This window comes from Chaetura pelagica, unplaced genomic scaffold (assembly GCF_000747805.2).
Source record: "Chaetura pelagica isolate M959 unplaced genomic scaffold, ChaPel_1.0 scaffold216, whole genome shotgun sequence".
NCBI classification, from domain to species: Eukaryota; Metazoa; Chordata; class Aves; order Apodiformes; family Apodidae; genus Chaetura; species Chaetura pelagica.
In genome coordinates this window covers 94,902-111,751 of record NW_009953597.1, presented here as the reverse complement: position 1 = coordinate 111,751, position 16,850 = coordinate 94,902, and the positions used below count along the sequence as shown (strand labels likewise).

At 36.3% G+C, this 16,850-nt stretch overlaps 1 protein-coding gene across 1 annotated transcript in view; it reads left to right on the top strand.

Moving 5' to 3' along the window:
* PCSK5 (proprotein convertase subtilisin/kexin type 5) overlaps nucleotides 1-16,850 on the top strand; it is a gene marked incomplete at its 3' end in the record, with an annotated part of 193,093 nt that overhangs the window by 83,339 nt on the left and 92,904 nt on the right. The window contains exon 8 of the mRNA XM_009999796.1: nucleotides 12,557-12,769. Coding sequence (XP_009998098.1) covers nucleotides 12,557-12,769 — 213 coding nt within the window. The remainder of the gene's footprint in view (nucleotides 1-12,556; nucleotides 12,770-16,850) is intronic.

Sequence of the window (16,850 nt, the reverse complement as noted above, 5' to 3'; positions counted from 1 at the left end):
GGCTATAATTGAAGTCAGTGTATTAACCAGTTATGCCAAGACTGATTTTAGCAAACTAACATTCAGCCTGAAGGATTTTTGCCCTGTGTAAAAGACAGTGACTGCATTTGAGAGACTGTAATAAAAGAAGAGATACCATAAAAAGCAGACATAACAGCAACCAAGGACAACGGATGCAGCCGCGCAAGCCTAGGAACACAAACTCAGATCTAGTTACAGCTGCATCCCTGGCTTAGTTTGGTTTCCTCAATAAAGCTGCATAAATTTCTTAATCCCACACCTATCCTCTCTGTCCCAAATGAGAATACTAATACATTCTTAACTACCTAGTAATGAACAGCAGTTACTGAAATACTAAACTAACAACACGGATAGTGTGTTTGCTGTGCTGTCTGATGTCAAAGATGTCTCAAACTCAGTTCTGTGAAGGCTTTACTAAACATGCAGCCATGGACCTCAGCCTTCCTTTCACTTGGTCATATGATGACCATTTGGTGTGGAGCTGCAGATTTACATTTTTGTTCATTGCACATTATGTCATAGGTGAAGCATACTGTAATAAAATGCTCAAGCATGTACCTAACTTCACCCTGTGAGAAATTCAAGGAGCTTAGCAGTTAAACACATTTAAGGACACTGATAGATTCTGCTTTATTTAGTAATCATCATTTAAATAGTTATGGAAATCCTCTTAGAACAATGTAACAAGTATGTAGAAGGCAAAATGCATATCTGTTACTGCTTCCTATGCATCATCACTCCTGCTTTCTGATGGAATATCTGTGCTCCCCATTGCCCAGCTAGAGTTTGCTACTGTTTGACAGTGACTGCAAAGAAGAGAAACAGTGAAGTGATAAAAGGAACCCTAATGGGGACTGCAGGATGCAGAGGAGCTTGAATAAATTAAGTTTTATGTTTAACATATACATGTGTTAGTTTAAATATCATATTTCATTTGGGTAAGACAATCGTAAAAAGTACAGCCCAAATTTCTCTACCAGAAGAACTCTGCCATTTCCTCATTGAAATCTCAAACTGGGGATAAATCCAGTATAAATTAGGAATGTGGAATAATTTGGCAAGAGTGTGGATCTTGCCTACGAACATTCTTGTTCCATCGTTGTTGTTATTATTATAGCTGTAATATGAGAGGGTACACCACAGAGCTCAGATGAATTTCATTTTACCAGCACATTGTTCTATATTTTTAGTAAGTACCAGCATATAGTGGAAACATCGTATTTAATTTTAAAATTCTGAGGCAGTCTTTCTTCTGATAACATTGTAGAAGAGTTTGGTGTAATTTTTTTAGAAATAACAAAAGTCATATTTGATGGAAGTGAAATTATTATTTTTTACAATTTAGCTTCTATTTAATTTAATCAACTTCTTGTTCTGCCCAAATTTGCCCCTGCAGAGTTGAATAAAACTAAAAATTTCCATTTATTTGGAGGTTTTTCTAGCTCTGCCTACTAAAGCTTTTTTCGTTCCTACTAAGGAAATAGAAATTCTCTTTCAAACTTCTGTAAAATCATACTGATAAGAAATACAAAATGGTTAAGACTAATTTCCAATTTTCATTCTTTAAAATATAGACTTAGAGATTGTAAATGTATGTCTCAATAACCACTTTCCTTAATACACTTAGTTTCCAGACCGAAAATTACTTTAAGATCTACCCATTCTTGTTCTTTTTAATAAACCATGCCTTTCCTTGTTCAGATAAATGTACATTTTCTATGTTTTCTTACACTGCTGTAAGATGTGTCATTTTAAAAGATGAGTGAAATGGGAGAAGAACAGATGAATTATCTCTGTGCCAGAATATTCCTAAAATCAGATCATTGTCCAAGGTAATCCCTAGATACTCAGACAAACATAGATTTCCCCAAGCAGTCATAGTAATGGTGCAAATAATAATAAGCAGACAAAAATGCTTATTACGTTGTGTACAGATCTTGACCTTCCTTCTTGAGAAATACTGAGCTGAACAGCAGTCTTACATCTAGTATACCATCTGTGATGTAAATTAAAGTAACATTAACAGGGAAATCTGGCAAGACCTTGTTTCAGATGTACACAAAAGTTCACGATTGATATTCATTTATTGTACATGGGTACACACAACTGGATGTGATTTTTTTTAAAATGGGACAGCAAAGGGAAAGGTTGAGATTTTTTTTTAAAGCATCTGAAAAGGAAATTATGCTCTGTTTGTTTAATTAAGAAAATCAAAGGTGGTGCTGAATAATAGCTTTGATTTGAGTATAACTAAACAATATTTTTTTAAATTGTACTAATGAAGTAAAAATTAAATGAATGCAAGATCTGCAGTTTCTTACTCAGCTTGCTCAGACGTTGGGGGAAAAAAAAGCTCGGTTTAATTTAGTGCATACTATTCCAATTAACAGCTCATGCAGGGTGTTTTAGAACTATTATTATTTTTAAAAGTGCTGAGATAATATGATTAGTCCTTCCAAATCCTGCAGAAAATAGCAGAGATAAATGACTGTACAGTTTTTCCATAGAGTCCCACAGAGACAGCACATGCCATGAATTGAAAAAGACAAATCTATTTAAAGAAGGGATACTGAGTAATAACTAAGTTTATGAAATTACAACGTAGCCCACAAGTTAAATTTGCTTTTAGAATTCTGCCCAGGATCAAGGGAGAGGAAAAGGAAACACATTTTAAAACCTGTCTTAAGTACCATGATTTTCTGTCATCTTAAGGGTATTTTTTGTAATTCTATTAAATCTGCATACTTGAGTTCAAAGAGAAACTTTGGAGACTTTGCCATCAAACAATTTATGTGGAAATATAAAAGCTTCCCTTATATCATGCTTACTGTTGATAAGGTCCTTTTCCTGAAAATAGCGCAGTCATAAGCATGGAAAATTCTACAGGCATTTGTTTGAAATTCCAATGTATTTGAAGTTGTAGGCCTAATAATCTAAAAAATAATTCCATTATAATAATGCAAAACTTGCCTGAAAAAAATACAGATGGAGGGCAGCATATCCAAAAGTAACACATTCAAGAAAAGATTAGGTATGCAATGTCACATTTCACCCTGTGTTCAAGAACAAACAGACTTAGCACTGCAAAACATGGTTGTAGCCAAATCATGTAATAAGACTGTGCTGAGTCTGGTACAAAAGGGAAAACAAAAAAGCCTTTCCTTGATTCAGAAAGATAAAACCAAAGTACCATTAGATTTTAAGATGACTGTCTCAGAGTCTACAAGCACAATGCTCTCAGCACTTGAAAGGCTTAGGCTCACTGATTCATAGCTCTGTGATACTGCATTCAGACTAGTTCATTTCTATTCATACAAATAAGCCTATTATTCTGGGATCAGTCTCAAGATCATTTGGAGAGTAACACATTTCAGATATTCTGACTTGTTCTTTCACTGCTGTTTGGCAAAGATCTAATAGTCAAGTTTTGGATATGTGACCCCTGTTGATATTTTATGTTTCAGGGTTTCAAAGAGCTGGTTATCTCACCTCTGCAAACATCTCGCCAACTGCATGCTTAATGTTGTTTGTTCTGCAGTACTCATAAGGTAGTCCAAATCAGCAACAGGGCAGGTCATTCTTAATATAACCTCAGAGAGTGGAAAGGCAGGGAAATCTACATGGAAATTTCTGGCTTTCTGCCTGCATCAGCACAGGGACCTTAATCTTATTGCCATGACACCATTCTGTTCAGCAAGCTGGACACAAGCCAAAAATGTTTGATGGACATTAATGATCAGATGCTGTGTGGCTGAAACTCTTGTGAGAACTCGACTTGGTGCCTTCCCTCCCATCATCACTGCCCCTTCTCATCTCTCTCGCTTCACCAACTTTGGCTACAGAGCGTGTGTTCAGAGTGTTTGCTGGGAGCAGAATGCTCTCTTACAATCACTAAACAAGTCTCCTACCCACATGCAAGAGAGAGAGGCTAGGGAGGAAAAGAGAAGAGAAGATAAGAGACAAATAAGAAGGAAAAAGTTTTCATGTATTTTAAATTATTATCATCACTTTATGCTTTGGCTCCCAAACTATAAGAGGTTGTTCATAATTTGTGAGTGTCCAGGCAAAGGTTTTCTGCCTGTATTGTAGCACAGATGTTTCTCTCAAGTTTATTTGTCCTGTCATCACATCACTGTGAGTAGGATGTGTTGCCTACACAAAGAGGATCTATTCGATTCTCCTTTGCTGGAGAACTGCACTATAGAAATCAAAGGCAGAAGTTACTGTAAGACTTCCAGTCAAATATGTCAAAATAACTTCCAAAGTGGCTGTTGTTTTATATACGATGCACAGAGGTTAAGACCAGAATTTTAAAATTACAGGTTGTGTTTGTTCATCTTGTACAGCTGCAGTTTGAGTCTGAACAAGACATATCTGAGTGTATCTCCGATCATATAGAGATAAGTTTTGCTTGTACAAGACCTCCTGCACATTTCTAATTAATTGGCCAAAAACTACTTGTTTAAGATCAGTCAGAAGAACTAGTCCTGTGCTTGGGGAAGGTCTCTGAAGACATGACTTCTGGTATGCTGATGCAACCTAACATTAGGTTCTGGCATTTACCTGTTTTGGGATTTGTATATATACTGTGTATCCCTACTATGATGTAATATCTGAACATGTGATCTCGTATCAACATACCAAGTTAAACTTTGGGTGACTCTGTACTACAGGTGGCTGCTGACTATGTACCAGAACTGGAAAATTCATATGGTGTTTTGCCATTGTATTTCTTCCTTCTGACATCACAAGCCATTGCACCATTATCTTGAAATAATATTCATAGTTTTAACATCAGAAAAGGTCCTGCCCTTCATCATAAGCCAGATCAGCAAATTTTCATCCAATTGTTATTGCATCAATATCCCAGTTTTCTTGATCCGTCTATTATTTTCTGTTTCCTGTATATCTTTTGGGAAGAGCTGGTCTTGACTGAAACCTGTTGTGTTCATGACTATGCAAGTTACTAACCTTCACTATTAAAAATATATAGATTGTTACTAATCTAAATGTCTTAGTTTCCTTTCCTCTGTAAAATGCCTCTTCTGCTATATTCATGGTGCATCTTATGATATTAGAAATCTCCATATTTTAGTAACTACATATTTTGGCCAAGTGATGTCTTGGATAAATTAAATTGGAACATAGGAAAACAGGGCAGGAAACAACTGTGTTGGTCACCCCATACAGGTCTGTAGTATCACAGGCATCATGTCCTGTAAATGCACTCAGCAATTTGTATTCTAGAATGAATTGGAGTTTTTCCCCCCTCTATTTCTGCTGGAAGACCATTTCACAGCTATTACTAATCTATTGGTTAGAGACTTTATTCTAAGTTACAGCCAAGTTTACTCAAGTGCAGTTTTTTTACCCATTAGTTACTGGGTCAAAATTGTGCCTCAGCTTAAATAAGTTTTCTCAGTCCGTTGTTTGTTTTTTTTTTGACGTTGTTATAGAACACAGTCCCCTCTCAGACTGCTTTCCATATCCTTGGTCATCAGAGTGCTTGCTTCTCTCCACATCTTCCAGTCTGAATTGTTTTTTGAATGCAGGTAATCGTAACTACTAGATTCATTAACGTGTTCTTTATTTTTATGTCAAGCATCACCTAATAACTTTGTTTCTCTGACTCATTCTTAAAATACTCTTAACTTTCTTAACACAAGTGTTTCCCCACCACAGCCTACATTGTCTCTAATGCAACTATTTCTACCTCTACTTTGCTGTTACAGTAACCTTAATTTTCTTCTGTTTCATTCCTGATTTCTTGGAGGGCTCATCATATGTTTTTCAGAAGCCAGATAGATGGTTCTAATGCATATCTCTGCATAAAATAAGTTGTCAGATAAAAACTGAACAGATTTACGTGGAATTCTGAAGTATGTGTGGCATTTTTACCTGTTTCCATTAATGCTGACAGCACTTACTCTGTCCTTTAAAATCTGTTCTACAGACTTAACAGGAATGTTTTGTGTGTGTAGTTTCCTTCTCTTAGTCAGAATTTCCAAACCACAATTCATTCCTTCTTTCTGAAGTGCTGCTTCCCAGCATTATTTTTTCAAGTGTGGATACCGGAATGGGGCATCAAAACTGTAGCTCTGTGCACACAAAGGACTGTTTCTCTATTCCCAACACGTGTTCATATTACTGATCCCAGGAGAAGACTAAATTTTGGGGCAGCTCATAGACAGTTGGTTATCTTCCATGACCCTAAGCTCCCTTTGAGGGTCACAACTTTCTAAGACTTTGTCCACCCACCTGTATGTCTTACCAATAAGCTTCACTTCTAGGTCTTCTTACCTTGTATTTGGCTGATACACATAACCCAGTATGCCTTAATGTATTTGCAGATGTGGTTTACACTTTATATTATGAAGTTTTCTCCAAACTCAGAATGCCCAGCGAAAATCAACCTTAACACATCGTTAAGCTAAGAATAATTCTTTGCTCTGCCATTTGCAAATAGTTAGCAACTTTCAATATTCACCCAAAGCACAATTCGGCATATTACCTTCCAGTAAACAAAGTAGAGTTTAGGATCACTGATACCTGGATGAAGTTTGATACTATGCACTTTATTTTCTTTTGTAAATATATAAACAAAGGTAACCTTAAAATGTATGTCCTTTGCTGTCTGTGAAAAGTGAGCTTTTCTCACATTCAATATGCAGTACAATAAATAAATCCTCAAAGTTCAACAAACATCTCAAAACTTGAAGTTTTCCATGAGAAGGATTCTGACATTAAGTAGTGACACAACTGTGAGGATCTGGTGACCATGAGCTTCTCTCTAGAGTCTTTAATCAGACTGTAACATAAAGATAATAGGAGCTGCCTGCACCTGCTCCACAGACTGGGTTTTTGCATGAGAAGTGTGTCCTGCATCCCATCCTAATACAGGTATCTTTCTTGTGCAATCCATTTTTCTTTGGCTTTGCATGCAGTTTCACCTGTCATTAACTAGAGACTCTATGTGCAACAGGAATTTTTTTAAACCCTATTTTTCTTATATTACAATTTACAATATACAACTTGTTTGAACCCTAACAGTATCAGCGACAACAAAAATAGTAATGATAATATGGAGTCATAGGCTGAACCAGGACTGCAATTCATGCAGCCCTGTAGTGGGCTGTGTTTTGTTTAGGAAAATGAGAAATTCGTTCCAGCATTCCACAGGTTCAGATTTCAGGTTTCAGCCAGCACTTCGTTTGGTTGCACTTTAAGCACTAATGATAACTCTGTGGGGAATATGTTGGAGCTGTTTAAGCTGTTGTTCTAGTGAAGAGTAAAATAAAAAATACACCACATGCAAGGATGCATGTTGAAATGTTCCACTCATATATCCCAGTAATTACTGTGTTACTGCATGGGTGCTTGTGGCTACTAAAAAATTATTTTTTTATCCACACATTACAATTTTTTGAACTTCAGTATTTTAAATGTATCATATCCTATGAGCTACTAAAATAGCATTTTCCTTCTTTTTGTTGAGATTAGTTGTCTTTTCTTATCAAAGAAGCTGGTTCAGAAGTAGCCAAAAAGCTTAACTTTATGAGCAAAAATTAGCCTTTTCAACCATATAAGGTAATAATTGCTTTCTGTAAGCAGTGACAGATTTGAGTTGTATATGTTTGTATGCCTATGCCAGCAGTAGGGTGTATTTGCTTGACTTCCTGGTTTTCCTAAGAGTAAAACACGACTGCCATCATTAAAACACAGGACTCCATTTTTAGACATTCCATCCAACTGGTGTTTTAACTTATCTACACCTGTTACACTTATTACTCATTTCTTCATAGATATCATAGGTGCACATTTTTCATTAATTGATGCACAAATGTGAATTTTTCTGAGAGCATGGATACCTCAACAAAACTAATGACCTCAGAAATTTCTACGTTTGTTCATGAATTTTTGGTTTTAATATCCTAGGAGACTTTTTTAATGAAAAGCAATCTGTTTGACTGTCTTCTGATAGCACTTCAGAATTGCTGTCTTGAACTCAGATTACCATTATCTGTTTTGGAGCGATGCCTGCTTTCAAGTGAGAGTGTTGTGCAGTCTACAGAAGAGACTTTTAAGGGTGTTGTGCCAGGCTGTTTTTCATTCTCAGATTAGAGGTTAAATGTACTAATAGAAACGCAGCAGGAGCTGCAAGATGCTACTTCTCAGATTGGCAGCACTGTGCCTCTACATAGGGCAGCAGCATCCAGTTCCCCAGGAGTGCAGAAATCGGTGGAAGCTGGAAGCAAAGAGATGCTGCCACTCACAACTGCATCTCTCAGGATGCTATGATCCTTGATACCTGGCCCTGTGGTGGTTGTACTGTGCTGCACTCAATATCATGCCTGCATAGTAGGTTTTTTAGGTCTTCAGATTACTGACCTCTGTTCTGACCATTCAGGTATGAACATTTTATCTTTAGAAACCAGTTTTTCAAGGAAGAGGTCATACCATGGGCTACTTTTTGCAGCTTCCCCATCAGGATCAAGTTCACTTTGTGGTCATAGTTTTTCTTCTTGGAAGAATTAAGTAATTTTAGAACCATGTTGAGAAGGAAATTTCCTCAACAGAGGAAATTAAATGTTTAGGCTCTACGTGCAGAGAGAGTGTCCCTTCATCTTCTCAGCTTTATGTTTTCATTATTTGTTTTCTGCTCATGGGTGTGGGATTTCTAGCTTATTGGTGAAAAATTACCTCTTCCTGGCTGCTACCCCATACTTCTAATTACTCTAGGTTGGTTTTTCTGTCCTCTGCCTTTCTGGCTCATTCACATTTTCTTCTCTGTCTCTTGGTAAATTTCATCACTTTTACAGAGACAACAACTGGACCCATAGGCAAGGAGGATTATTAGGACATCTGATTCCTGGACAGGAAAACATCAGGATACACAGGCTGGATTAAGGCTGCTTGACTTGTAAAGCAGCGAGTGAATGTCTAGTCTAAACTTGATGAATCTTGCTGCAGTGGCTCAAACTATACCTCATAGATAGAAACTGATTTCATAAATAGAAGTATGATGAAAACAACTTGAAAGTATGTGGGGCTGCTGGTTGGCCATAGATGAGTGTGTGAAGACCTCTACCTTTTAATGGTCCCTGCCACTTTCACTCATAAAAATGTGGTTTACATGTATAGACACACACACACATACATAGATGCATGCTCATCGTCAGCTGCCTGCTGAGCACACTTTCTTTGCCCAGAAAATGTGGTAGAAAATTGGACTGTGACTAGGTCAATATCAAGTCTTTATTTTTCAGTGAAAGACTTTTCTATAAAAGAAGTTGTGGTTTTGTTCTGTTTTGTTTTGATTATTTTTTTTTTAAATTACCTGATATTTTATGCCATTTTAAAAAATAGAAAATAATAGGTGAAAATTTCATAATAGTCTGACTTGTGCACTGACAAACATAAGTGCAGAGTTTGGAAGAGGGAGTCCATAGCTATTATTGCAAATTGAAGAACAGAAATTACACTGTGCCTAAAGGTAGAGGTAATGTGTTTTAAACATCATGGGGTAAGCACTGAGTGTACTTTGCTGTGCACTGTCCCACCCTGATCTATGCCTCTGCTGTAGTTTACTAACTCTTTTAGTTTTGCTCAAATTGTGCCCACGTGGTTTGTAAATGCACCTTTGCTTTTGAGTAATGACACATCTTCTTTGGCAGCCAAGGCTTGACTTTTCATCTTGACACCCTTGGGCATCTGGCAGATGACAGATGATAGATTTAGACAAACAGTAAAAGCTACAGCATGCCTTGCATGTGTGTTTATCTTAACTTTGTAACACAGTCCAAATGTTATTTAACTTTATGGATTTAAAGGAGACCAGTTGTGAATGGCATTCACATGCAGTAGGACAGCTGATGCTGTTGCTTTAATTACTTGTTTGGTGTAGTTACTAGCAAGTTTATAGTTTCCTGATCATGACTGGGTCTATTGAATTAAAGCCGGGTGTTTGAAACAGGGAGAAAGAGGAAACCAAATGGTAGTTTAACAATAGGCAGTAAATGTAAACCAGAACTTACTTACTTGGACATTATTTTAGTCAGGTTGAATACAGTTTAGGGGTTTGGGTTTTTTTTTGCTTTTTTGCTTTTTTTTCTTTAAGTTGCCGTGTCCTTTGTCAAATAGCTTTAAGGAACAAGATCTTTACCATGTTTTCGAGACTGAAGGTAATGTTTTCTGTGAAATGGTGAGTTGTCTAGTGTGCAGTATTGCAATGTGTTAGAGGAATGGGAATTCTTTCCTTGTATGTATTAAAAACCACTCTTTTCCATTAGTTAATGTACCTGGTACTTATTTTTTTGTTGCAATTACAGAGATGTTGATACTTTATATATTTACAGTGAACATCAATTTTGAAGAGGTAGCTGTTCTTATTTGTTTACAAAAAACTTTGCATGGAAAGGTGAATTTGGGTGCAAATGGCTGTTATTTTTAAAGGCCTGTCATTACTATTAAAATCTAAGTTGATGTTTATCGTTCTTGAATGCTACATTGCAGAATTTCTAACATCCATTGGCATGTTTTCATCAGGACTACTTTTTGTGCCCAAAAAATGTATTCACATCTCTATTTATGCAGCGCATTTTTCAGTATTATTACAGCATCAGAAGTATGACTTTAAAGAAATATGAACACATTATCTAATAATTCAAGGATTGCACCTGCAAAATTTGCAGTCTTAGCCTGCTGTGCAGAGGTTTTTGTTGCCTGAGACAAATTATATTAGACTACTTTCTGCAGACAATACCAGCTGAGGATGATAGCAGAAAAACGGCAGGTGGACTGTTATGGATAGAATATTTTCCTGTATATATATGTTTTTGACAGTATTTTTACAGAAGTTTTGTGGGCTTTGTTTTGTTTGATTTTTTGTGGGGTTTTTTTAAGTGGAACATAGACTTTTGGACAAAATATTACAATAGTTACATTCTGTTTTTCTGTCCCTGTATACTCTCAGGGGGGTTGAACTAGACGATCTTTCAAGATCCCTTCCAACCTCTAAGATTCTGTGATTCTGTGACACAAAAAAGTGTAAAGTCAGCATATCTTTATCATAATCCTCCATCTCATTCCCCACAAACCTACAGAAGACACTTATTTCTGGCTCCCTGACCTGCTTGGGTAATAAATCGTCAAGGATACATGAAATAATCTATCTCTTTACCCTTCCTTTCATCTGTCTCATCAGATGTTATCGGAAGGGAGGGGTAAAGTGTAAAGATATGCAAAGGGAGATGACCAGGCAGTAGATTGAAAGAGAAGTGGTTCATAAACCAGTTTCAGCCCTTTGAAGTTACAAAACACTGGATTTGGGAGGCTCTGAATTTAGCCCCTGCTGGCAGAGAAAGGAGGCAGAACAGGAATCCCAGTCGGAAAGGGGGTTTTGTTTTGGCAAGAGTTCATAAGGTGGAGGAGGAAAGCACTAGCAGTTCATAAAGGTTGTCTTTAAAATAACCAAAAAGGTAGCCATTTTGCATCTTTTTGTTAGTGTAGTAGCTAAGATCAGTTAAAGGAAGTGAAGGAAGTTGAAACAGTTACACTTCACGGCTGGTCAAACTGATCTTTTCTGGAGAATTTGGATTTCATAATACAGTTAAATCAGCACCCTGATTTTTTTTGTCTGCTTGAAATGTGTTGTTTGTTTGTTTTTTTTAATGAGAAGTTGCATTTTAGGAACATAACCTTATGTAAATATAAGACAGGAGAACTTAGTTTTTAACATATTTTGCTGGAGTGAAAGGTCTTTCCAGGTAGTACACTTCTACTAAACTTAATAAAATGAAGTTCAGTTTGAGTTTACCTATTTTAAGCTCTCATTTGAAATTATGTGTATGCATAAGTAACTTGCCCAACTAGTCATATATTTAAAGTATCATGCTCAACCTGTGCTTTAGTGCTTTGTTAGAATAGATTTATAAGAATCATTTCTTTTTGTCCTTTTTTATTGATGTGTTGTTGTCGTTTTAGAATCCATAATTGACTAGATGGGTTGGACTAGGTACCTGAGGTGCTTCCATACCTCAGGTATAATGTGTTCTGCGGTTAATAGTGTCTGTGTTATGATGATGCTCTGGTTCACAGTACATAATGCTTCACAAACAATACCTAGTGCCATCAGGAAAACCAAGGAGAAACAGCTGAGAGGTATCATACATTACAAAGGGCTTTAGTTTCAAATATGGTATTTCTTTTCATTTTCCAACACAGTGTGAAGTTTCAGTACTTCCTCTGAGACTTCAGCACCTTTTTCTGGGTACAGCTGGATACCATAGATGCAGAACAACAAACAGATGTATTAAAGTTGTTTCTAAAGCTGTGTTCATACCATTGATTTTCTGAATTTTTCTGACGTTTGATTCTGAACTCTTATAAATCCTATTTTCCTTTCAGATTCTTCTCAGTGAGTTAGTTTTTGTCTTTCTCTTTGAGATATCTTCTGGGGACAACAGGCCTGTTTGTTAAGCAGGCGAGGGGCAAAAGACCAATTATTAATAAAAGCTTTTGTACTATTTCCAAACAGGGAAGAAGAGGCTTAGGTTCAGTCTTTGTTTGGGCATCTGGAAATGGTGGAAGAAGTCGAGACCACTGCTCCTGTGATGGCTACACCAATAGCATCTACACTATCTCCATAAGCAGCACAGCTGAAAGTGGGAAGAAGCCATGGTATCTAGAAGAATGTGCATCCACACTAGCTACAACATACAGCAGTGGGGAATCCTACGACAGGAAAATAGTATGGTTTCAATTTAATTATTTTATGTCATATGCATGAGTTTAGTTAACCGCTTTAGAAAAAAGTCATAGGTAGGCAGGTTCATTTAGCCCCAGTGTGTTACTTGGTTGGAGTCACCATACTGCTCTTTGAATAAAGCAGTGTATCTCGCAAGTTACAGCTTAATGCAGTGCAGATATACCAAATTCATAGCAGGTTTTCCACTCACCTAGTTGCTGCAAGGTGTGAGTGATGCTTTTGAAGACCCTTTTGCCACTGCCACTGAAACAGATTTCTTTCATTACCAATATTTTGTAGCCCATCAGTAGGCCTGAGAACATATCATCCTTTTGTTTTTAACCCAGTTATCAGTAGTTTTCATATTTTACACACATGATGTTAGCAAATTTCCTACATAGCTCTCTATTTTCTGATTTATTTTGATCCAGCATCGTTCTTCTTTTACGTTCAGTGATGGTCAGTTATTATTCATATTGCTGCCTGTTTTGGCTAGACAATATATCATAAGCAAGATTAACTCCGTGCTCATCTTTTCTATATTATTCCTCATTTCATTCCTAAGTAGTTAGCATCTGTTTTCCATTAGTTCTCATCTTGGCTGAAAATCAACAAATTGGTTTAATTCTGTGTGATAACCTATTGATACCACTGGTACTTGTATACTATCTCTGCTTCTCCCAGTTGTGTGCATTCAATACACTTTTGACATTGAATATGCTACTCCTTTTATCCTTTTAAACCTTTGTACTAGGATTTATCATGTTTACAAATATTGTTCTCTTCTCTGCTTATCTATTCTAGTGTATAACTTACAGACCTTAATTTCTTCCTGATCAGAACATTTAGGAATTTCTGCTGGTTTTTTCCTCTAGATGTTTTTTTAAGCATCCATCCAACATTACCTTATTTCTGGCCTTTAGCAGATACCTTTGTTGGTGTTAGTAAGGAGTTAAAAGTTCTTGCAGCTATGTTTTTTACATACTGTCTGCCTTGTCTTTCAAGGTTGTGGGATGCTGGCCATCCCTTCTTGAATGCTTCCTTATTTTCAGATGATCTAATTTTTGTTTTAAACTTGTTATGAGGTACTTCTTCGTTCCAGTAATTTTTCTCTTCTTAACTTGCTTCTCTCGGCTGAAACGTTATCTCTCTTCTTGGCATGTTTCTTATTCTCCCTGATAAATAATAATAAAGAAAATAAATTATTCTGTTTCCTAGCAGTCCTCACTTCTGTGATTAAATTCTCTCTGCTGTCCTTTAGAAGACCTTCAATAAATTAATCATGTTTTAGTAAAACTAATAGAATATAAGGTGAGCAGAGGTGTTTGCAGTTCCCCAGCCTGACCTCTTGCTTACCTGGGTCTGTAGAATTTTCCCAAACCCTTCAAATCCAGCAGTTGCTGTCAGCTGGACAATAATTTTTATAAATACAATTCAATTTTGCTTTCAAAGTTTCCAGTGACAGAAAATAATTTAAATTTTAAGCCAGTGGTATTCACCCACTGCCATTAAAACATTTCTTGTGTTTGCTATCTGAACTCTCTAGCTTCAATTTCTAGGCATTTGGTTGTGCCATAGTTTTTATCACTAGTATGAAGAGCAGTCTAGTTGTCCAGTATCTTTCTCCCTACCCATATAGCCTGATCAGTTAATCCATTTTAATAAGGGAAGGTAAGCTTCTTGCATCATTCTTTCTAAGGTATTTTATGAGTTTTGAGCACCCAAACTGGGCACACCAGTCAGGTAGTAGCAGTATCAGAAGCAAGTGCACAGGAAAATGTGTGAGTGCCAACTCATTTCCCCTCTTATTATACCTTAGCCTGACTGAGACCTCTTAGCTTAACTGCCATGTAATGTGTTCATCTGTTGTGTGCAGCCAGCCCACTTTTAGACCTGCTGCTGTAAGCAGTGTAGTTGTGGTCTGTTCATTGCACAGTTTACCACTGGCTGTACTGGGTTAGTACTCAATCTGGACCAGCCCTCTTAAGAACTTTCTCATTCTCCAAAGTTTCTCCAAGTCTATTCATCAGAAAATGCAGGTATTTTCTTTTCACTTTCCAGCTCTTGTAAAAGTCTTTGATGCTTCTAAACTAACTATCTGATTTAAATTTGCTGTTTAAAACAACTCCACATAGGAAGATGATTTATCATGTTTGCGTGCTCAGAAAAATTCATTTAAATTTTTTTTCACAAAAAGGAACATTCATTTCTTCTACATTGCTGATAACTATTTTATTATTTCTGAACAATTAAAACAATATTGGTTTGGGGGTTCTTTTGCTTCTGATATATTTTAAAATAAAGCATCCTTATACATTATTCTGTCATTTCTTACTACCTCCATGCATCTTCTGTCTTCTAATTTTCATTCATTACTATCCACTTTATTTTGGTGCACTTATATTGATTTTTTACTTCTGGCACCTATCCATACTTGTTTGTCTTTTTGTCTTTAATCTAATAAAATATCTGTATGTTTCTCAGTCCTTACTTGTAGTTTTCTACTTATATGATTCAATCTTTGTATATTCTGGGTTTTTAATAGCAGGAGTTTTCTTTAAGGTTGCCCTTCATTCTTTTCAGTTAGCATGGACTTTCTGTTTTTACAGAATTACTGTTTCAATAAGAAACCATCACTTATCTCTGAAATGTCACTCCCTTCTGTCTTACTTTAGCATCAAAAACACCAGGAGGTGATCTTACCTTTGTTGTTAAAAACTTTCTTAGGAACCACAAGAGTAGATATTTTTGTTGTTGCTGTTTACTGAAGTATAGTAAGGGGTAACAGCTACATGCTTCTATGACACTACAGCCCGGTGAGAACTGACATGAAATTGTGAAGCCAGCATTTCAAACTGAGTATTAAGCAGTCCTTTCATCATGCACATGCATGGAGATAGGGACATTGCCCTCTCCTGTGTGACTGTATTGCTCATAGCCTGATTTTCAGAGCAATAATGGTAGTATGGCTATTCTCTTATCCAAATTGTCTACTAAAATCCAGTCCTCCTAAGGACCTATCAAGACTTATTTACCTTGGAATTGAGTCTTTTATAAGACAAGAACTGAACTAAAGACAGAACTAAGAATTTTGAGGACGAAGTTTTTCAACTGCTGTAAAATGCTAAAAGAGTTTAGAATGAAGAAGATGTGCAGTTTTCATTGCTGTACCACGTATCCTTTTCACTGCATCCTCTCTCACATTGTTGTTTAGACTGCTGCTGCTTTTGAGTCAGATATGTCTTCATATCTTTTCACAAAAAGCATAGAGCATGGCATTAGTTTAAAGTGAAGAACAGCAACAGAAGAAGAGTAGAAAGATTATTATTGAATTTGAATTCACCAGATTCTATTATGCATATAAATTTATACACAATATTCAAATTATCTATCAAGGGCTCAACTTCATGCCATAACATGAAAAGAGTAACTGTATTTCATCAAGGCATACGGTGATTGGATTTGTTAGAGTAAGACTCCTATATTCAAAACAGGAAACAAAAATACCACTGCAGAAAATCCAAAAGAAGTGACCTAGTAGCGGTTTTACAGTCAAAGTCAAGTTAAGTCATTCTTATGAGAAATTAATTCATTCTTACATATGCAACTCAGAACAAACTCCAATATCAAGTGATATTCTCCATGGCTGTAGTACAGCCTATCCATAGTTTAGGGACAGGGAACATTATAGTTTCATGTTCCCAAGTTTTTCCTTTCAGCTCTTTAGTTTAATGTATTTTTTTTCTTTCCTTTGTTTCTGTCCAGTATGTGAAGAATGTACTACAAGGTAGATGAAAAAACAGTAATCAAATGCGTGGACTAAAAATTCTTATTAAGATATTTTGGTTTCAATATGGACTAACAGAAGTTTTTACAACTCCACAAAAGACTTTTTAAAAAATCTTTTCATTACTATGTGGTTTTATAATTGCTTGTTACAAATATAAGATGTAACATAGTTTTAGAAGGTTTTCTAGCCTGGAGGTTTTTTTTCAGTCTTGTACAATGATAGCTTAAGAACATAGTTTCATCCACACAAGTCTGCTTTCCATATGGAGCATTTTTTTAACTTACTAGTATTTAA